This window comes from Hippopotamus amphibius, chromosome 14 (assembly GCF_030028045.1).
Source record: "Hippopotamus amphibius kiboko isolate mHipAmp2 chromosome 14, mHipAmp2.hap2, whole genome shotgun sequence".
NCBI classification, from domain to species: domain Eukaryota; kingdom Metazoa; phylum Chordata; class Mammalia; order Artiodactyla; family Hippopotamidae; genus Hippopotamus; species Hippopotamus amphibius.
In genome coordinates this window covers 68,794,893-68,817,617 of record NC_080199.1, presented here as the reverse complement: position 1 = coordinate 68,817,617, position 22,725 = coordinate 68,794,893, and the positions used below count along the sequence as shown (strand labels likewise).

At 41.2% G+C, this 22,725-nt stretch overlaps 1 protein-coding gene across 2 annotated transcripts in view; it reads right to left on the bottom strand.

Moving 5' to 3' along the window:
• Positions 1-22,725, bottom strand: part of DCLK1 (doublecortin like kinase 1) — a 324,120-nt gene that overhangs the window by 9,995 nt on the left and 291,400 nt on the right. For both annotated transcript variants that reach the window (XM_057707600.1, XM_057707601.1), the window contains exons 15-16: positions 21,526-21,606; positions 11,977-12,090 (exon numbers count right to left, since the gene is read on the bottom strand). In XM_057707600.1, the coding sequence (XP_057563583.1) occupies positions 11,977-12,090; positions 21,526-21,606 (195 nt within the window). The remainder of the gene's footprint in view (positions 1-11,976; positions 12,091-21,525; positions 21,607-22,725) is intronic.

Here is a 22,725-nt window from a genome sequence, read left to right as displayed (position 1 = left end):
ATGTTAAAGGAAAAATACAGCACGGAGGCAGGTCAGGAATGACGTGAGAATATGAACTGGAGCATTACTTTGTTTTTGCCAGTCTGAGTCACCCACATCTGTGTAATGCTTGCCTTGTCTGGTAGCTTTAGCTTAATCCTCTCGGTAGCAGCAGCAGGGGGAAGTTAGGAGAACCAGCTTTTTGTCCTAGCTCAGCTGATTACGTGACCTTGGACACGTTTCCTAACCACATTGAGCCATTTCCCAGTCTGTAGACTGAGGGGAGGTACAGTGCCTCACCCCTAGGGAAACTTCCACCTATGAAATACCACAAAAATGCTTAATATCACCATCTGCGTACCAAAATGGGTTATGCTTTTCTCTTAGTAAACAAGAGGCCTTCCAGTCTATGGATCAAAAATGTTTCTGTTCTGCACTACGGGCAGGGCCCACAAGAGATGCACCTCATTTAAGTTCAGAGGCGATGTCTTCTGTCATGGCAGTAATTATTGGATTTAAGAAACTGCATTTTTCAGCGGCAAACGGTGACTTTTTCCTTTTTCGCTTTTCTTAATTTATTGCCAGCCATCCCAAACAGTCTTCATTTCATTAATAAAAGAACATTATCATGCATGTTGCCTTTGAGCCCATCCATTATTCATACTACCTAGGAGACTGAGCCAGGGATGCAGCTGTTGCGGCATTAATCTCAGGAACCCTCTCCTTTGCTCACCCTTACTCTTTAGAGACTGAGTTACGATTTGCTTGCCACTTTGGAAATGTTTTGCTTGCTAGTAAAATTAAACTGACACCTCAATTGAAATATCCACCCTTCTCACTTTTTTTTTTTTTTTTTTTTTTGCCTTGCTGTCATGCTTATCATGGTCCTGTCTTGTTTTGCTTTAATAGCCTTTTGGGGTCTCGCCAGGAACTGTACAATATCTGGATCTAAGACATGGTATTTCCCTAAAGTCAAGATGACCAGTTAAATGGCAAAAGGAGGCTTCATGGAATGAAACCAGCAGCCTTCAAAGCTCCTTTCTAGGTGCCAGTCCCTTAAATGTGATTCCTCATTTCCCAGGGCAGGGCTGTCCCACACTTCCCCAACTACTTCACATATATAGGCTCCTCCTTCTCATCTGGTTCTTAATAGAATCCCACATTGGTCCAGCTCTGCAGAGGCTTGCTGGTGGCCTCCCATCAGAGGGTTAAAATGATAGCCACTTGCTGAGCTCAGGCTTCTGGAGGACAAAATTCATGTGCTTCCTCTGCCCAAGGCCCCTGATTTTCTCATAGCAGAAGCTAAGCTGAGCTGCCATGTTGTTTCTCCTTCATCACGCAAGTAAACTAAGAAATTCTATGACAATTTAGAACTTACTAAGCAGGTAAATTAAGGGGTAACTTGTTTTATTACAAAAACAATTTCTTTGGCTCTGCCAAAGGCTTACTCTTGGGTTGCTATAGTGGGATGCTATTGTAGAGCATCTAATATGTGATTTGATTCTCCAAACTCTCATTTACCCCAGGCTCTAAAAAACACATTTATCCTCATAATCAAGGTTTCTCTGTGTTAACTGTCCCTTCCTTGGAAAGCTCACTTAATCATTAATTTAATAAATATTTATTGAGATACCTACTATGGGCCAGGCGTTCCACTAGGTGGTGGTGATACAGTTTTTAACAAGCCCACCAGGTGGTGCCTTTTAATTTAGAAACATCTTTCCACTAGAACAGGAGATGAAAAACTCTTTCTGGAAAGGCCAAATAATCAATACTTTAGGCTTTGCAGGTTATATGGTTCTCTGACACAACTGCTCAGCTCTGCCCTTGTAGAGTAGAACTGGCCATAGGTAATTTATAAATGAATGGGTGTGGCTGTGTTCTAATGAAACTTTATTTACAAAACCAGGCAGTGAGCTAGATTTGGCCAATTGGCTGTAATTTGCCAATCTCTACCCTAGAGGATAACTTTTTAAACTTATACTTCCTCAGGATTTGGGGCTATAGACTACTTTAAGTAAAATTTAATGCCCCCAATTCATGAATAATCTAACATATTAGTTATTCAACAGTTTATCCCAATCAGAGCATCAAAAGTCATGGTTCTACTTTAATAGCAAATGCTTTGATCTGGAAAGAGATTGAGTTTTCTCAGGAAAATGTTTCTCTTGTGGAGTGGATGATTTTCTCTTGGAACAGTCTTTTCTGGGTTCCTCCTTTGTGAAGGCACTTTTGCACAGGCAGCTCATTTAATTCTCACCACAGATTTGGAAGGTTGATAATACTTGTCTCATTTTTATAGGTGGGGAAACTGAAAATCAGAGAAGGAACCTTGCACAAGGTCACAACACAAGGAAGCAGGGCAGGCTGGATCCCAAACCAGGGCTTCCTGACACCAAAGCCACAAACTCTCCCTGCAACTCTCCATGCGCGGAGCTGCCCATCTTTACTCAGGTTTGTTTCATCTCAATTTTCAAGACTTTTTAGTTTCTAGAAGTGTCGTGTGTTTGACATGTATTGGGTGAGCCAAAAAGTTCATTCAGGTTTTTTTCTGTAAGCTGTTACGGAAAAAGCTGAACAAACTTTTTGGCCAACCCAATATTTGAGAATTGTTTGACTTTAGAATATGGATATTTACACTCTTTCTTAACCAGATAACAGTGTGTCAATACTTATGGTTAAGTTCTTTATGGTTCCTCTTTCCTACACATTTATACCTGATAAAATCCACATCCTATCTGCGAACATCACTGGGGAACAGACGGAGTCAAAGTATGGCAGGAAATAATAAGTAGAAAAGTGTAGATTTTTTTTTTAAATCATAAAGAGGGAGAGAGGTTCTGAAGCAAGATTAAAATAAATACGATAGCACAGCATTTTCCGTAATACCGAATCACCAGGAATCTCAGGAAAGCATACAATTTCTCTTCAGTTTACACCCAATCAGAAATGCCATGAAAATTTCTCGTTTCTAATAACAAGTACGTTAAGTTTTAAAAAGACAAATGTATATATTGTCAGGATCCACTCTTAGGGGTCTCTGAAAATGAAACAGAATACAATAAAATCTCAAACAGCGAGCAACCTTTTGACTTGGTAAAATAACACAGATATCTCACTAGCCCTGTGTGTCTCTTGATGACTATTTGTGGAACTAAAATACATACAAAGTACTGTTGCCCAGCTTTTGAGCCTCCTGGCCAATAACTCACTTTTTAGCATCACGGGACAGCTGCAAAACCAAACTTCATACCTTACCAATATTTTTCTCTGTAATCACAGTTTGGGTGGTTTTGAAGCTTAAATCTATATGCCTTTTCTATGTGTTAAACGTTCTGCTACAGAGGACGGCTCAGGCCTGGGTCGGGGAGGGCGGTTAATCCCTTACTAGAACAGAGGTCCCTGCCCTTCCTTCCTGCAGCACTTTTGACACTCATTGGGGCAGGGGCGGGGGTGGGGGTGGGGGGGGTGGGGTGGGGTGGTACTTTTCTCAATGGTAGAGCAAGGCCAAGGCCACCTTCCCCAAAGCAACCTGCGCATTGCAACTTGCTGTGTGCCTTTGGAACCCTCCACACACCATGTGGCGGGGGGCGGGGGGGTTCCTCTCTGGCTTTTGTGGGAACCAGTCTTTGAAACCTATGCCAAGCAAGATGCATTTAACTGACCCCCTTTCTTTTAACACCTGAGCACGACAGCATTTAATAGCTTTGCAAGGGCTGCGCACATGTGGCTGCCGCGGCTCTGCCTCATTACTCACTGTTTCAGGACCGCACTCGAATCCAGTGTGCACAGGAGTCACGCCACGCCTGGAACTCAACCCCCCTTTTGTCCTAGCTCACCTTCGCGTTTTGTGTTATCTTATTTGGTGTTCTTAGCGTATGTCTTGTTTTGATATGTGTTTCATTTAATCAGGTTCTGGCTGTTGCCTTGTTCTGGGTGCAGAAGATGCAGGAATTCTTCTCCATGTGTTGCTGGGCACAACACCTGCCATGGAGACAGCTTCACTTGAGAGAGTCAGGAATGCGTGTGAGTGTGTGGAATGGCCCAGGCAGCTCGTTCCTGGAAGAGGGTGACCCCCAGACTCTGGGGGGCAGGAGCAAGGTCTCCTGGAAAAAGAAGCCATGCAGGATGTTGCTCCCCTGGCTACAGCTTGGAAGCATCTCTGTGTTCGAGGCAGGAGAACGAATGAGAGGAGGAGGAACAACCCCCCCGCCCCACCATTTCCCCACCATTACCAAAAAGCCTACTAAGAGGGACATGCCAATTCTGGGCACCCCGAAGAGACGTTTCCCCAGCCCCTGCCCTGATGTGAGCTGCTTTACAAAATGCAAGCTCGTCTCCCAAGTGTTCTGCTCAGAAGCAGTGAAAACAGCCACGAGCACATGTAAACACAACCATCGGGAGCGGGGATGTTTCGCCCACAATGATTGTTTATATTAGAAAGTTGGCTGCCACCATGGTTAGACAAATGCTCCCACTTCCGTGGAGATGAAAGGCAAGCATTTGCAATCAGTGAGGAGCGTGTGTTCGTTCCGGGGCTAAATGGCATTATAAAACTTCCTAATTAAGCATATAGGCCGATGAGTTTTTAGCATCATTTCTCCAATTTAGCTTTACATACTGGGTGCGCTGTTTAGTACAGCATTAACTATAAACATTGCTGTTACTGCCCCCAGCTGGAAAACAGAGCAGTTTATGTGTGGAAGAAAAAAGAGATTATCTCCCATCTGCTCCTGCCCGTTATTCAGGGATGTGTCATTTTGTCTGCTGATGGGAACTATCGCTAGGATTTTAGTCAAATGGCCTTTTTATACTTGGCTACATTTATTAATTATTGTGTTTTTTTGGTGTTTTGCACTCACCCCTAAGCTCACAAATTTAATAATACAATTTTCTGGAGGTTTTTTGAAATTAATTTATGTGTATAATTTGTGTTATACAAATATGCACAACTGTAATTAGACATTTGATGCCTATTTTTAATTGTATATCAACTATACTCATATATGTTTGATTAATATGCCTGAGGTTAGGAGACAATTAAAAATGGATGGAGTATGATTCAATTTATAGAAAGAACAAAACCAGGCAAAGCTAATTAATGCAGAGATACTCCGGGTCAGCGTTTACCCTCGGGGCTACGTGACCCTCCTGGAAGGGCCCTGGGGGTGGGGGTCCTCTGGGGGCACTCGAGATGTTCTGTGCCCGATCTGGGTGCTGCTTACAGAAGGTGCTCAGTTTGTGAAAATGCGTTGAGATGTACACCCATGTGCACTCTTCAGAACGTATATTATTTTTCAGGAAAGAGTAAAAGATGGGTGGATCATCTTCCACTTAAAAAGAGTCTGCACAAAGGCAAGTCATGATTGATTTACCCCCCCCAGCCCCGCCGCCAAACGTTAAAAATAAAGTTCTTTCTGCATCTATAAAGCTATTCACTTAAGGTAAATGAAAAGGTGGGTGTGCACTCTTGCATGCAGATCCATCCAGAAGATAAAAACAGCCTTCTATGTAAAACTGATATTTATTGAAATTTGGGTATTTTCTTGCTTTTAGCAGGCTTAGAAATTATCATGATCTTAGATATTTGGATAGTTTGTCAAAGCGTGGCCTTTTCTGCTTCTCTAAGTCCTTTGGTTAGTGTATAATTATAGAAAAAAATTAAGAGTAATAATTGGGGGTTAAAATATTTTATATATATAAATATTATATATTACATAATTATATAATACATTCTATATAATATATTAGAATTATATATACATATAATTCTTTTTTGCCTTTTTTCTTTTTTAACAACTTGATTTATTCCATGAAACAGCATAAGGCACCATCATTTGGGAGAAATGCCAAACCCAGTGAAATTTTTTCTTAGCAAAGGCTAAGATATGGAGCTTTACCTGGAGATTATTTCAGAAACATTAAGATGGAGGAGAAAACTTGCCTAGGACTTCTCAGAGTTCACTTCTCAAATCATCAAAACTCATCCTGCCTGTGGATAACTTAAAGAGACACAAACAATGCCCTGTGAAGGAAATGCCAGGGCAGTTGACTCGAATAGGAAATGATTGGCTAGAATTCTCAACCCAGTTAAAAAAAATCGATACGTCCCATAGTCCCTTTTGCTTGAGCAGATAAGCCAGCTAAGTAATCTGACAGTTACAAAATATCAAAAAAATAAGTTCATGCAATAGCTAGTACATAAAGGGAATTCCAGGGGGAGAGAGGTAACAATAAAACAAAAACAAAACGAAACAAAAAGGTGGAGAATTTGAAAACACAAGCTTACCAACACACACAATGCATTCTATGGCTCACTGTGCTCAGAGGAGCTTCTATGACTAAGGTGTAAATGCATTGTTTCATCCATCTACTAAGGTCAAGGTCGGGCTTGATGATTTTTAAAATGACAGTATATACTTCTATAGAACATATACTAAGGTACTATTGTTCTTTCATTTGTTAAGGGACAAAAGAGCACTACAAATCATTGCTTTAATTAGCAACATCAGGAAAATGCTTTGACATTAACACTAAATATACTGTCCTTTTAACTGTAAGGAAAATTGATACTAAGCATGTGCAATGGAAAGAAAGCTGGCAAATGTCAGTGTGAATAATGGGGTGAAAAAAAGGAATGAGGGGGTGTGGCATCTCAATCAAGATTAAAACGAAACTGATAAAGCAGCATATGGACTGGATAACAAATCAAAAGCATGTTTATCCACTGAAGGAACTGGTTAATGGAGACTGCCAGCACGTTGCCATGGAAACACTGACTTGAGCTGCACCATCTCATACCTTATCCAATACATTCCTGGTTGTTGGTAGTAGTCCAAAGACCCTGATCTCTTGATGGTAAACCCGTGGTCCAGCTGAGCAGAGAGAAACGGGGGCAACTCAGTGGATCGACATTATGCTAAAGGATTACGACTCCAGACCAAGCTGTTCTTCACTGGCTATGTATGGATATAGAGTCACGATGCCTCTTCTGCAGGGTGACTAGCTAATATCCTAAATCTGCACATTGAAAATTAAAAGGCGAGAAAAGACACTAATCCCTCATGAGTATCTCGGAGGCCAATTTGTTAGAAAAGATCTAATTTGTCAAACAAGTTTTTGAATGCACATTTAATAAAATCCTCTCAATTTCAAAAGATATAAACACCTCTTCATAATCTAAAGCAATGGAAAATGCTTTAAAGTGCCGAAATCAGCTTTGGCCACCTAAGAGAAAGCAGATTGGATCCCCCCCCCCCAGAATCTTACCCCATCAAGCTTAAATTTGAGGCCTTTCATAAATATGAAATGAAAGACGAAAAGAATCAAGTTTTGAATCCCCACAAATCACAGCAATTTGGATTTCTTTAAGAGTTAATCTTCAAAAGCAGAGCTACTCTTAAAGGTGAGTCAGTTACATTTCTGAACTAAAAAGATATAAAACAGTAAATTTTCTCCAAGAAAATATACAAAATAAAATGAAAAATGATTTTCACTGTATATTAAAAATGCATATGTACAGTTAAGTGCTTATGATTAACAAAAGGTGTAATAAATAGAAGACAGGGTAAGTTCTCAAAGTTGTTCCTCCTGAAATAAATTGTTGGCCTTTGGCTACCTAGGAATAAAAGATTCAAACTCCAAATTTGAGAAACAGTAATCATGCCGTATGCCCACTCCCTCATTCTGCCCATGAGAGGATGCAAGTTGACCACCTTTCTTTCTGGAGAGGCTCATGAGTGCTTTCAGGTGTGGTACTGGCATGATGCTGATGACAGTTTCTACTACGAAATTCACAAAGGCATTTCAAAAACATGCCGGGGCACCAGTCGTTTAAACTAAAATCTGCTCAGAAGATTTGGTATTCTGAATAAAAACTAGGCTATCCCAGTGTTCACAGAACAGCAATATGGGGTTTTAATTTTTTTAAAAATGGACAGTTCGTTTTACTTAGGAAAAAAAAAATTTAAGTACACTTGCTATTAGGAAGATGAAGGCCTGCATTTCTGTTTCAGCCCAGGGATGCCTACTCAGTAACTGGCTCTCTATTGCCATCTACAGGCAAAGTGTCCCATAGCACCACATTTGGGAATGCCCCAGTGCAGAGGTCTCTCGCTTTAGAGTGAATCTTCCACTATCACAATTATGTGCACACTGATTAATAAGGATTTGTTCATTTAGACTGAAATGCCCTATTTGCATGAGCAAAATGCAAAAGAAGAACTTGACAGCATTAGGAAAATTATCGCTTAAAATAATAAACAGCATTAAATGAGGAAAAATAAATTGGAACTGACATCTGAGTCATCCGTTCTTCATCAAGCTGAGCAAATCTAATAACGCCTCCCTCCCCTCCTTCGGCTCTCAAGAAGTCCACCGTTAAAATGTCATCTCTAATTCCATTTTATGTCTATAAATTGCATTTTAATAACCTTTTGTTTCCCTTTCTCTGTTCTGTTGTGGGTTTCTTTGGTTTTGTTTGGTTTTGTTTTAATCCCCCAACTACTGGGAAAGATAGTGGAGGAACAATGGAGGCAGAAATTGCAGTTAAAGGACAGCCATGGGTTTCCACCTAATCACGCCGCCTGACCTAAATGTCACACACCTTTTCTCCTTTGAGAAGGGCCCTGTGATCCCCGTGAGCCTCCAGCTGGTAATTACTCTCCCAGCTAACTCGAGGACCTTAATATAAAGTTATCATTTGTCCTCTCTTTGGTCTTAATAATGTAGGGGGTGGGAGGCAGAGAAGAAAAAAATGACAACATGAACAGAAAACATTAAGGTTCAGAACCACGAATGCATGTTAAACTACGCTCATGTCATAAATTACACCTGTGACGACAGTCTGTTTGCCATGACAGTATGCTCTTTTTTCCTTTGTCACTCTGAGAAAGAAAAAGTGTTATGAATTCTTTTATGAGCAGATAGTGAGGTTTCTAACTAAGGAAAGAGAATTACCGGTCAAAGACCAACAATTTAATTGTCGATTTCCTGAAAAAACAAGCTGATTGCTACTACATTCTAAATAGTATATATATATAAAAAATATATATATGTTAATTTTAAAGGGTGTATATAATTTCCAAAAAAGTAGTCCTATAATAGAGGCAGTTTAAAATAAAATACATCATTTGATGGCCTCTAGGGAAATCATACATGCCTATAGGAAAAAAATCTGTCTGAATGAAATCTATGCTGAAATCAGTTTTCTTTCCTATATCTATCAAATAGAGGTCATTATACTAATTATAGAAATTTCTATCACGTGGGTGAATCAGTAATTATATTCCTTTATTAAATTGTCAAATGATCTTTATAGAATGCACCATTTAGGAAAGCTGTTCTTTATACCTCTCACTTACATTCTGCCTCACAGCACAATATTGTTCCTTTGCAATTATACTTTAGTCTGAGTTGGGATATTATTTAATGCCAGGGCTCCTTTATCTTGTGATGATCCGGAGTCTAATTCTTTGCACGTTAAGAATGGGAACATGGTTATGGAGTATACATTGACTTATCTGGTGCTATTTTGAAAGTTAATAACAAAGGCAGCCAAACTGGCTCCTTTCTAAGTCCCAGCCCCACCCTGCACCTGGTGACCTACCCCAGGTTCTTATGGAGGTGTGGACATTTATGAGGGAAAAGCATTCTGGAGAAGATGCATAAATGCATATATGACGGCAGGCCAGCTTTTCTCCTGCAATACCCCCTGAAATTTACAGCCATATTCTCTTTCATGTTTGAAATATTAATGACAGTGGTCAACATGTGAATTGTGCTTTAGAATTGACAAGGCACTTTTTCAGATATTTCTCCAAAAAGTCAATTATTTTGAGTCTAAGTTAGTTGATGATTTTTTTTCAAAACTCTGTAGTGAATAAAGAGATTAAGTAAGCTTGCAACTAACGTACTACTCAGCATCACACAGCCCATTTTACAATTTATATTACCAGTTGGTACAGTCTCCATGGAAACATGTTAGTGATGAACTGAGACACTGATGTTAAATTGCATTCAAAATGGCCCAGTCATGATATTTAGAAAAAAAAAATCAGTTGGACCTTTCATCTTCAAATGCTAAATGAAGTTTTTTGTTTGTTTGTTTTTGTGTTTGAGATCTACTTAGATGAAGTTTTAATAAACTCATATGAAGTTTTAATAAACTCATATGCATTAGGTTTCAAAATTTATCCAGGTTTGATTAAAGTAGGATTTCCCTTCCCATCTGTGTTATCTGTCCATTAGAGGATTCTCCTGTAGGTCCTGCTCTCAGTCATTATAAGACTCCCATAATACTGTAAACAAAGCATTCTTGAGCAACCAAGGCAAACTTAACCAAAGACTAATTAAAAGAAAAGACCAGAAAAAAACAAAAACAAAACCCAAAATGACAGAGGTGGGAAAAAGCATCCTCTCTAGCAGTTGTAAGCCCTCAACAGGAGCAGAAAAGCAGTTCTTTTCATGGACAAGTGTGCTGGCAGTCCATTCCAGAAGAAAATTGTGGAAGCAAAATGTTTTGGAATAGACATATGTCTTGAATGAATGATGAAAACACAGGATAGAATGGCTGGTTTCTCTGAGAAGCACCGTAAATTGTTACTTTCAAAAATTACTGACTGAATATTAGCTGATAACAGAGAACGCTGACGATGGATGAAGGCAGGAAGGACACTGTGCTTCCACACTCAGTTTCCTTAGAAAGAACTAAAGAGAAAGGGGGCCAGAAGCACAACTTGCAGTGTTAACTCCCCAGCAGCGCTGAGGAGCGTCGGGGAAGGGTATGCATTCTATTTAGCGCTGTCAGCGGACTCCTGAGCCCGTGACTCATACTCCTGTAAACTCCCTGCTGAAAGGGTTCAATCAGAAAACATGAAATGCAGATAATCCGGGAAAGTATATGCATGCATTCGTGCCACCTGCAAACTATGGAAGCTCCTGTCAAATATTTAGTAACCCAGGTCTGGGACTGGTTGTATCACATAGGTCACTGATTTATCTCTTGCTTTATCTGGAGTTCTAGCACAACCACAAAAGAAAAAGAGAAAGAAAAGAAAACACCCGTAGAAGTAGTCAAATATTCAGGATTGCTGACAAGTATGACGTATGTTTAGTAGCATAAATACTTTAAAAAATTCGACATCATAGTGTCTAAGTTCTTTGTTTCAAAAAAAAAAAACAGCTTAAATGATTTCACATTGAATATGCTGTGAAAATTTACGTACTCTGAAAAAAAGAGGAAATTATTAAAAACTCTAGTAATCCAGGACTTGAATATATTTACTCTACAATATGACACTGGAAAGTTATGAGGTTCCCTTATTTCTCTGCCCAATTTAATCTTTGCCTAGAGCTGCTATCAAATTGCATGTAGTGTATGTCTGCATGTATGGAACAGGAAAAAAATCTTCATGCAGGCACATCAACAAAATGGTAAATGTTAAAAGACTCTCCTCTTTGAAAAACAGAAATGTCTAAGGAGCAAGAAATCATGATTCCTTTGGATGTTCAAGGCAATTCAGTTTCACTGAAAATCTCACTGGGTAAGAGTCCTGCCATGTTTTTGGCTTTCATTTAAATCTCGTACAAAGATCTATAGTGTTCCAATCTCTCTCTGCCATGTCCTCTCTCTCAGCTCCCCTTCCCTCCCAGGTCCTGGCAAAAGGACACTAAGAACTCTTTTTCTCGGAGCCCAGAAGTTTGCATTGGCACACAGTCCAGTGTGGGGGAGGTTTTCTGCTTTAAGAAATAAATCATGAAATTAATATATACTGCAAGGCACCCTGGAGGTGTTGGATAATGAGGTGACTCCCAGGGAAACGGTCAGCAAAAACACATCATATGTATAAGCCCCAGACCTCCCCCAGTGCTTTAAATGGTCGAGCTGTCTAAAGAAATGACCCATTCTGCTGTCTCTGGGTGGAATCTCCTGAGTAATGCCTGTCTCTTAGGTGGATTGCTTTGAAAAAGTTATAGGTGGATATTTCAGATGCTTACTGCTATGACAGAAACTCCAGCTGCTGTGCTGTTCGGTTTGGGGCCTGTGTTGAAATGCTTCTTTATCTTTCCCGCTACTGACAGCTGATGTTCATTTTCTGGGAGGCCGTCATCCTGGGGGAGAAAAAAAATTAAAAAAAAGAAGAAAAAAAATGAGATAAATGGAAAATGAGGCCAAGATATTCCAGTAACAGGCAGTGATCTTAAAATTCATAACATTTCAGGAAGAAACCAACCAATGTCCTCTCATTAAACACTGTTGCTGGAAGTACTGCTCCAAGGGCTGCTTCATTTCCACATTTGCTCTAAAATTAATTTGCTGTGTCATCTCGCCCTCTGACTTTGTCCCTAAATAAAAAAATTATTTCTGTTTTTGGTGTACAATAAAATTGATTTCAGCCATCGCTCTACAGACATATATCAAAGAGCAAGTTAATCTGGACAACGAAAAAAAATCAATCTAAACATTTTTTTTTCTAACTCAAGAGTTTTATCCTCTTAGCCCTCATCATTCCAAGCCAAAGCCAAGGGAAACTGATGCACTTGGGCTCAAGCAGGAGCCCGTAAATAAACTCAGGCTGGTTCTACAGCTACTCGATCGGCCGTTCTCTAATCCCATACAACCTTCCAGGGGGAAGTTCTTCCTTAAGTTTTAAATCCTCCTTGCTGCCTTCACATCATCTGTTATCATGACATACTCTGCACTGGAGCTCACTTTACTAAGGCTTCTGCTCTCTGCCAGAGCCATCTATGATGGAGACTGGACAGATTTCTTCCTTTGCTAGATGCTGTCAGAATAACAAGAATCAGAGTCCTGAGTATGCGCCACCACCTGCTAGTGTATGATGAGGAGGCTGCACAATCCTTGAGGACAGAGAGTGTGTCTTTATTCACCATAGAATCCTCAGGTCTTAGCATTCACTTTGGCACATAGTAGATGCTTAATAAGTATTTGTGGAATAAATGAATGAATGAATAATTGTTTGTTATTATCTGTTTAAACCAAAATTCCTGCAAGACTTCAGTGCCATTCATCATTTTCCTTCTCTGCTTCCTCTCCATCATTTTGCATGAGATCTCTTGGCTCCACCCAGGAAAATAAATTTGCTGCTTCCAAGCACAGCTTGCTTGTTCTTTTACATAATCTGGTCTCTTCACGTGGGATTTACTCTTTTTTTTTGCAGCATTTGGCTGGACCACGCACTGCAGTAAGTGATGGGGAAATAACAGTGACCAAAAATAAGCATGGGCTTTGCTCTTATGGACCCTGTAGCCCCTCTTTTTCTTCAAAACTTGAGTCCAAATCACCTGTTCCAAAACATTTCCCCCTATTAAGCACAATCCATTATAATGGTTCTTCTGTAAACTCCTAATGCTTTTTCATTATATATATATTTGCACTATTTACATTCTTTTTGGTGTTGGGTGATTTTGTACACACACACACACACACACACACACACACACACATAAAAAACTGAATTCTTGCCCTTTCGTAACACACCTTCCACGTTTTCTGTAATCTTTAATATAAGCACTTGGCTCAGTGCCCTACACAACGTGGATGCTCAACTTATGATATTCTTGGGTTGATTTATTAGTGGCTAAAAGAAGGAATAATTATTATGTTTATTAAGTTACATCTGAAACCAAATCTACAGGAAGGAGGCTTTCCAATGATCCAGAGTGAATTCAAAATTTAAAAAATATTCTGTATTGTGGAAAGAGAAAGTGAAGGTCAATTAGGGTACCAGTGGGATAACTGGAATGGAAACAGGGTTGTGTGAAATACCTACTATGTGCAGGGCTACGTTGGGGATGGCAGGGTGGGGAGAAAAAAAGATCACCGTCCGCCAGACCCTCGTGGGCTAACTGGGAGACGAAGTCTGCACATATCACGTCAAACTGTAAAACAGACCAACAAGATAAGAAAGAGCTGATACCAGGCAGTGTGGCTGCACAGCTCAGCTAGAAACACCAAAGGAGTTCAGAGGAGAGAGGATGTGTTTTCAGGGAGCGCAGACTTCACGAGGAATACAGGATCCCACCTGGGCCATGATGGTGGGAGCGTACTGACAGGTAGAGGGGGGAGGTGATGTTGGTGCACAGATATGCGTGAGTGGGAAGCTACAAGGCGTGTTTGCCAAACAATGAGTCAACCATTCCTCCTCTAGTTAAGAGTTTCTGTGGGAGAGTGATGGCGAGAAAGCTGAAAGAGCAGGGGAGGACTGGCCACAGATGAGTCCCCAGAACATCCGGAGCTGGAAGCCTTGGTCTCAATTAGGAATAAAGCAGTGCTCTTTAATAAGTGGGATGTAAGTGCAGCAAGCGTGAAGGACCATCCTCCCTTTATTCGCTTCCTGACTCTACAAGTGAAAGAAAAGTCAGATGACAGTCACAGAGAGTTAGGATTATATAGTCTGGAGTTTTAAACACAAAGGTGAACTCAGTGGCGTACATAAAGCACTTTTTTATGGTGAATGAGACAACAGCTCTTAGAATCTAAGTTAGACTTTTGGGGAGGAGTTAAACATTTGACAAGGAATGAAGTGATGTGCCTTCACGGAAAGTCTTACAAGTGTCATATCTCTGGCATAATTTGGGGTCCTGCCTAAAAAAAAGGGGGCAGCCAGATACAGTGGTGCGCCATTGGGCCTCACTCCCCAAATTATACAGGTACTTCTAGTCATCTCTTAATAGAGCTCCAGGCTACGTAAGGCAAAGCAATTTGATCTTTAGATTATAAAATAGTAAGGAGAGAAGGAGTGAGGAGGGGAGCAGAGTTAAAAGACAAAGGCAGGGAGAGGAAGGTGATGTGAGATAACTGTTACAGGGCTAACAATTTACATACATGATCTCCTTAGTCCTCAGATTATCTTCTACAATATACATTGTTAGTCCCATCTTGAAGATGAACAAACTGAGGCTCTGCAAGGTTAAAAAATCGCTCATGGTCATAGGGCTAGAAAGTGGCTGAGTCAGGCCTTAACTCTGTGATCTTCCCACCACACTGCATTGCATTGTCAAGGGCATTGAAGGGCATCAGGACACTGAAGGGCATCAGGGCATTGGCTACAACAAGAGGTCCGGAATTGTTAAATGGAAAGATGCAATGAGTCACCTTTCCATGATGAAAGTCACACGATGATAAGGTGGATTGACTCAGGACCTGAGAAAAACAGAGACTATTTGGACAGGCCTTCATGGAGGCTGGGAAGCATTTGGATGGAGGTCAGTAAGAGGGTGCTGTGCACTTCAGGGGGCCCAGAGAAATGTAGTTAGAAATTAGAAACATCTATTCACAGGAGACACTGGGCATCCACTCATCTGGGATGTGGGAACGTGATCCATGAGGGCCGGGGCTCTCGAATCCTCTGTGGAGCAGGCAGTGCTGGAAGGCTCGGCGGACACAGGGTGACAGCAAGGTGCCCTGGGTCACACTGTGTACCTGGGATTGTGGGTGCAAAGAGGGAGGCAACAAATGGTAGGGACTCCACAGGAGCAGCCTCTACTTAACGTCCTGAGGGAGAATCAGCCCTACTGCAGTCCCATCTCCTCACTTCCCCACCACTGCCATCTTTGCCAGAAATTTCCCTTTACCTGGCTTTTTCTTTCCTGCCAGTGTTCCAGCTAACAGCCGCCTCTCTCACCACCCTCACAATGGACTTCATTTACCACTTCCCAGCTCTGTCCTGGTCCTAATCTCCTGTCAGGCTCCTAGCAACTCTTTCAGATGTTGGGGCCTGGGGGTTCAGGCCTCCAGCTTTAAATTCTAGTGAAGGTTTTAGCTTCCCTTGGGTTATTAGTTCATGTTGAAGCAATGAAAGTAGTGAAACAATCCTTACAAGTTGTCAGGGATGCTTTCGACTTCATAAATCTTAAAACATTTCAGGGTGGTTTTTTTCCCAATGAAATAAAGGGTCTCTGCTAGAGACGGTAAAGCACACACACGAGCGCGCACGCGCACACCCACACCCCCCCCCCCCACAACTAAAAAGTCTGAAGTCTCTGTATCAATTCTGAAGGCTTTGAGCATAAGTGGATTAAAAGACAAGCAGCTGGCTTTGCAGGGCCCTAATCTGTACCCGAGGCACCCAGATTGATGACGGAGATTTAGCTAACTTACTATCTTGCATCAATAAAATAAATAGGGCCATTAAAAACATACATTTTTATATATACATCTTCATCACCATTATTCTGAATAGATGATGTGCCAGAAATGTGCTATGAATTTTCCAAACGTGACAAACCTGGCAGTAGGCTACAAATAGTTATAGTATTATTACCATACGTTCTGGTATGTAGTCTCCCGGAGTAGTTTCTGAAGTTTGACACAGCCTGGTTGTGGTTTGAGGTTAGTGGGTTTTGATTTAGAAATTCCCATCCACTCCTTGACAGAGCATTGCAACTGACAAGAACAAAATTAGTTTGCAAAATGGAAAATGAACTCTCCCAGCTGTCTGGAGGAGACCTAGCCTCCTGGTCTCCATTCCTCGAGCGGATGTTGGGGAGGAGCTGTCAGGAGGGGTAGGGGGCTCGGTTGTGAAGTCATTCAGTGGAGTGAATTCCTCTTTTTCCTCAGGGAAACTGTTCCAGGGGTCATGCTTTAGAAAACCCTCCTTCCTTCACAGAGTTTTGTTTTTGAATCATGGATCTGGTTTTCAAGCTACTCCCTGCCAGACTATTATTAATAATAGCTGTAAATTTATGAGAAGCATGGCAGTCTTGAGCAGTTCACTACCAGAATGTCCTGACTTCGTTTTAAACAATCCCCAGTACCTTAGTGTACTCTCCAATAACGGGTCCATTTCACAGCCCAGGGCCCCTCGACTCTTGTTAACCATCCCCAGCTGTACAACACCCAGGGATTTCTGAATCCCTTAGCTTGGCTGTGTATCCTTTATGTCTACAATTCCCACTGCTCTTGATGAGAAAATGTGAAGTAAATTAAGATCCACCTTGGAGAAAGGAGAGGGTAAGATGCCCAAATGGAAAGTGGAATTCCATGTCATCATTTACAACTTATAAATGCAGATGAATGGTTTTATTTATTATTACAGTATCATTGGGGGTTCTCAATTTCTAACAACAATTAGATGAATGCCTATATGTTTTTGTATGGGTAGCACTGGTTTTTATGAGCATAAAATAAAAAACATATCTAGGTTCTTGTTTTTTCTTCTTCCTCTTGTTTTCTTTTTGAATATCTTGGCTTTTCAAAAGAGTAGGTAGGTGAGAAAAAGGAGGTAAAATAAAATTTAAAGGCCAGGAGGGTGATAGTAAGTCTTGCATTGGCTAAGCAACTACACTGGACTTATTTAAACCAGTCCTTTCCACCAGGACAGAGGTTCTCTATCTTGGTCTCACATTACAGTCACCCCAGGAGCTTTTAAAATCCCCAATGCCCAGATGCCAGTGCAGATCAGGATCAGAATCTCTAGGGGCAAAACCCAGGCATTGGACCTCCTGCTAGAGACCTCACTGAACTTCGTGCTAGAGACTTCCTGGAGCCTCAATTTCCGCATCAGGAAAATAATTGAAGGTAAAACACAGATTTGTAGATAAAACAAGAAAAAATGTTGGAACCATCCTTTAAACGTATGAACTTAATCACTAACCTGCATTTTCTGCCAGCAAAGTGTCATTTGGGGAGAAAGTGACTCAACCTTCTCCCTAATCCCTGGAATGATTATTGCCTATTCCATTTTCCTATGGTAAGTACCTAAATTGTACGGTTCTCCACCAGATGAGTAAGAAGGTAAATAAACTTAGCTAGAGCAATTCCTGTTGGTATTTTGCAGCTACGTTAAGAGATGGCTGTGATACCAGAGAAGCAACTAGCTGATAATCACATTATCTATGTGGACTTCAGAGCACACAAACAGGACCATTTTTTTGGATGAGGGGTTTCCACCTTAATCAGGTTTCCCACACATCAGCATTGATCACAGTTTGCATTTCATCAGCACGTAGCCACAGATGATGCAGTTACTGCCTTCCTGGGACTCAAACTACCAAATATTTACCAAGTACAAGCACTTAGGATCGTCCGCTCAGGCCTCTCTCCATCCTTATAACCTGAGAAGTTGATTCTATTATCTCCATTTCACAGACAGAAAGACAGGTTCAAGGGCGTGAAATGACTGTCCCAAGGTTACCCAAGGTGAGCTGGTGTTCCTTCCAAGGTCTACGTCCCTCTCCCAGACACCTGGCTGCACACTGATGCTGCCTCTGTCCATCTGGCTTATTAGAATCCTCCACGGAGAGGCCTCTCTCATGGCTCTTCTGATAACAGAGCAGAGGTCCAGGACACCAAGGAGCACCCAGAGTGTGTAAAAAATAAATGGGAGCCTAGAGGAAGCACCTGGAGTAAGGTTAAAACAACTGACTTCTGCTGACTAGATTTTTCGATTCTGTTGCCCTGGTGCTCTGCTCTCTGTTTCATAAGAGACTGCCTTTTCAATTCCAAGTGCGCCAGGTGAAAAGGGCATTGTATATGCTACAGACAAAATTAGGACAAATGGGAACTCGGGAAGAGCTTTCTGACGACTTCCTTAGGGCTCATACAATTATTATTATTACTTTCCCCGCCTTAGGTAGTGTCCTCTGCAGTGATCAGATATAATCTGATCGCCAAATGCAAAATGTCTCATTAAATGGGCTTCCTTTTACATTCCTAATTTATTTATTTTGATTGCTGTGTTGTTCATTTATTGCACTTGGAGACCTCAACAAATTCTAAATGCTGGCTGTGAAGGCTTATATACATATTTTTTTCATCTGTTATTTTGAGGCAAAGAAAATAATCAGTTTTCTGACTTAGTTACTAAATGCTTTCAAAAGTTAAACTATCACTTTATACACTGATTTTTAAATTTTTTGCTACAATCAGTATCTTTTTTTCCCTTAAAATCTAATCTAATTATATTAAAGGGTATTTAAAATTTTTAAATCTACTAGATAATGCCTTAAATGTTATCCTTGCTTTTAGAAAACATTTTCAGGGAATCTAAGAGGGAAAATTAAAATAACAGCAGAAGTCCAAGGTCCAGAGGGAGCGATGGAACCAAACTGTCAGCAAAGTGGGACCATGTGTTAAAATGTGCACAGAGCAGGCTGAGAAGGAAGTTACCACTGAGACATGCATACGCTGCCCTAGGAAAATGAACAACCTAGTTGTTCAAAGGCAACAGCCAGAAGTCTTAGTTTTGGGTCTCTACCCAACTGAGTCTGAGTCATTTGGTTTGGAATCAGGGATTATTTTGTTTCCAACAGTATCCCAGCCCCCTCATCTGTATAGGCAAATTTGCTCACATTCACAAAGTTATCTTATAGCAAATATCCATATCCTGCCTGAGCTGGCTCTGTGGGGACGTCTCTTCCCCGCCTCTTCCAGGAAGAAGCTCTGACATCTCCTCCTCTGGGAAGTCTTCCATGGCGCCCTCCCCGCAGAGGCCAGCTGGGGTGGCCCTTCTCTCACTGCCATGTGACTGTCTGTTGTATCAGACAGAGCTCAAGGAGAGTGGGCCTGGCAGGTGGTGGTCCTCTGATGAAAATGTATTTCAAAATCTAAGACAGCTATTTGTAATCTCTTTCCTCTACAGCTCTTTGTGAGCCCTCAAAGGCCGTGTTTCAAATTCAGATTTTCCACCGTATTCTGTGTGGTCACACTCTGAGTGTTTCCAGCACTAACATGCAATTTGACAGTTTGTGGACCATGGGCTTTTAATTAGCATGTAGATCAGTCCAGGCCAACTACTGCCACCAGGAGAGCCCGCAGCTGTCTTGTGCCTCTTTCACCCTGCACGCCTAAGGGAGAGGCACCATGACTCAGGTACGTTATTTTGGAAACAATGCGACCTTGTATGAACAATGATTATAATGATGACAGTGTACACATATACACTCTTCTGCAGTATTCACAGTGCTTTCATGTATAACAGAGAGAGGGTAGATGCCGTGTGGTGCACAGGACTTTAAAGGAAATGGACTTGGAGTGAGGATACCTGGCTGCAAATTCTGGCTCAACCACAAGGACAGGTACTTTGGAAAAGTCATCCATCACAGCCTCAGTCTTTTCATTTGTAAAATGGGTATAATAATACCCACCCTGCCTCTCTTATTAGGCTTCCTTGAGATGCTTCCTAACCTTTCCAACTCCGTAGAAAAGGATAACTTTTGTTCAGCACCATGGGGTAAATGCAAAGGTTGTAAGGCTGGAGGTGACGGCTCTGGCAGCCCCGCCTATGCCAGGGGCTGTGGGTTTAGGTATACAGCTAAGGTGTGTTATATTTTCACACATCTGTACATCAGTTGGGAAGCTCTGCTGTGGGAAAATATAATACACCTTAGCTGTATACCTAGACACGCTCACATTCCTATATCCTCTCTGTATATATAACCTCCCAGTGGGGCGGGAGGAACCGGGATCAGGCGTGTAAGATGCTGGAACCTAGGCCCACGGCCATCAAGTGGCAGAACAGCAACAGGATCTCAAGCTCTTGTCACCTCAGGTGGAGTCGGTCGCAAAACTGTGCTTTCAGTCATACCTCATCTTCAGTCATTAGGTATCTTGGAAAAAACAGTTGACTAATCACCAAGGTGATAATTCAGAGAAGTGGAACATTTTGTTGCCAGAATCTTACAGCCGGATACCTCAAAGCAGCTGGCAAAATTCATATCAGTGAACTAACGATTTTATACCTGTCCATGTCTATATCTATATATAAATCTATGTCTGACGTCTATTCTGATAGCAAGAACCATTAGACCCCAGTATGGAACTTCCACAGTTATCAGTTAATGTATGTGAGGTGCTTAAGATGGTCCTGGGCAGACACTATAAGCTAAGCACTCTGTAAGTATTTATTATTATTATTCAAAACAAATCTTTTCAATCACTTAGAGAGAGAGAGAGAGGTAGGAACAAAAAAATAATGACTCTGCTCTGGAGAATTCTTTCATAGCTAAAGAAATATCGTCAGAGCCTTGTACTCAAATAGCAGCAGCATCTGGGAGCTTTCAGAAATTCAGAACTTCGCATCTACTACATTACAATCTGCATTTTAATAAGCCCCCCAGGTGACGTGTGAGCACATGCAAGTTTGAGAAGTGCTGCACTGGAGAACTCCAAGACTGATGCAGGGGCCCGCGGGTCATGTGTATATTTGGTAGAAATGATGCAAAAGCAGCACTGACTCAGAAAAATCTGCTCTGTCTTATTGATGGATTCTGCCCTAATCTGGACCATAAAATGTAGGTTGCGGGGTGGGGGATGGCGACCATGTGCGCCTCCCTGGTCGGAGGCAGTCCCATCTGAATCACATGAAATGCTTTGTGCAAGGGACCATGAGAACACATGTCAGCACAGATACATTAGAGGCCCTCGCGGAACGAGGCTGAGATCCCGTAACTGTTCTGGCAGGTTTGAGGGGGAGGAACAGACACAAACGCAACACTTTAAAAAGGAGGCCACATCATTAGGAAAGCTGCAATCTGAGAAAGGAATGTGAGGAGTAAATACAGGGGAGGGAGGAAGTCACTTACGTTAACCCAGGGATGTTCGAGGACCTGCACGGCCGAAAATCGCTGATCAACGTCCACCAACAGCATCATGGAAATGAGCTCCTGTGAAAGGAAACATTCAGCGCCATTTGTGTCCAACACGGAAGGTAAAAATAGGACGTTTTCAAAAGCAGAGGTTCTCTTTTAGTTTGGAAAAGCACTTGTAAAAGCTCTAAGCTTTAAATATATCAACTCATCTGTAGCTACCTAATACTTTTTTAAAGGAAAGGTGAATATTTGGAATTATAAATATATAGCTTGTAGTTGAGAGAAAAAAAAGTGAAATTAATACTAAAATCAATTTCATAAAAATGATTTTAGTAGAAAGGAAATGAAGTATACATGTTAAAGAATTAATATTCCTTTCTTTGGCATTTTGCAAGTTAAAGACAGATTCGTAAATTAATATAGAAATCACATTTTTAAAACACTTTAACTAAACTTTCACTTTGGCAGCTGAAAGAAAAAATGGATTTTTTTTTTCCTCCTAACTGCAAGGGGGCATATTTAACTTTGAAACAAAGGAAAGGGAAAGACATACAGAATTGCAAACAGCTAGCTGGTAAAACAGAAACTAGTCTTTAGTAGCCAAAGAATTCAGAGGAAATCTGTTAAAAATGCTTCCAAAATTTCCAGATCTATCAACAAAAGTAAAATAGGACCATTAAGAAGCAAATGATTGAATGGTTCCGAAATTAATGAAACTTCCCCATGAGCTCAAATTTATTTGCACCAGAAAAGCACAGCTTGGGGTTTAATGACGAGCCTGTCAGACATTTGTCTCCTTTGGATGAGAAGTTGCCATGTAATGAAATAGACAGATATGTGTTACCTGGTCCTTCACATGCACAGGCTCTGAGTACTGCTCCGTGACAGGGATGATTTATTTCCAATGATGTAGAGATTCTACCTTCACTTTCTAACTTGGGCCAGGACTTAAAGCAACTACTGTGTGTGATGCTCTTTTCAGGGTGTCACAGGGGTGCAGGAGGTGGCCCTATCTGTTGGTGACTTCAAGCCCTCGAGTTATGAAGTGACAGCATTGAGCCTTGGACACATTCCTGAAAAGCTTGCTCACAGGTGAAAACACCTCCACCCCCACCTCTGTGGCTGTATCATCCCACCTCCTTTCACCTTTGTGGAGTTTCTTTGATACTTCTCTTAATTCTCCACATTTTCCTA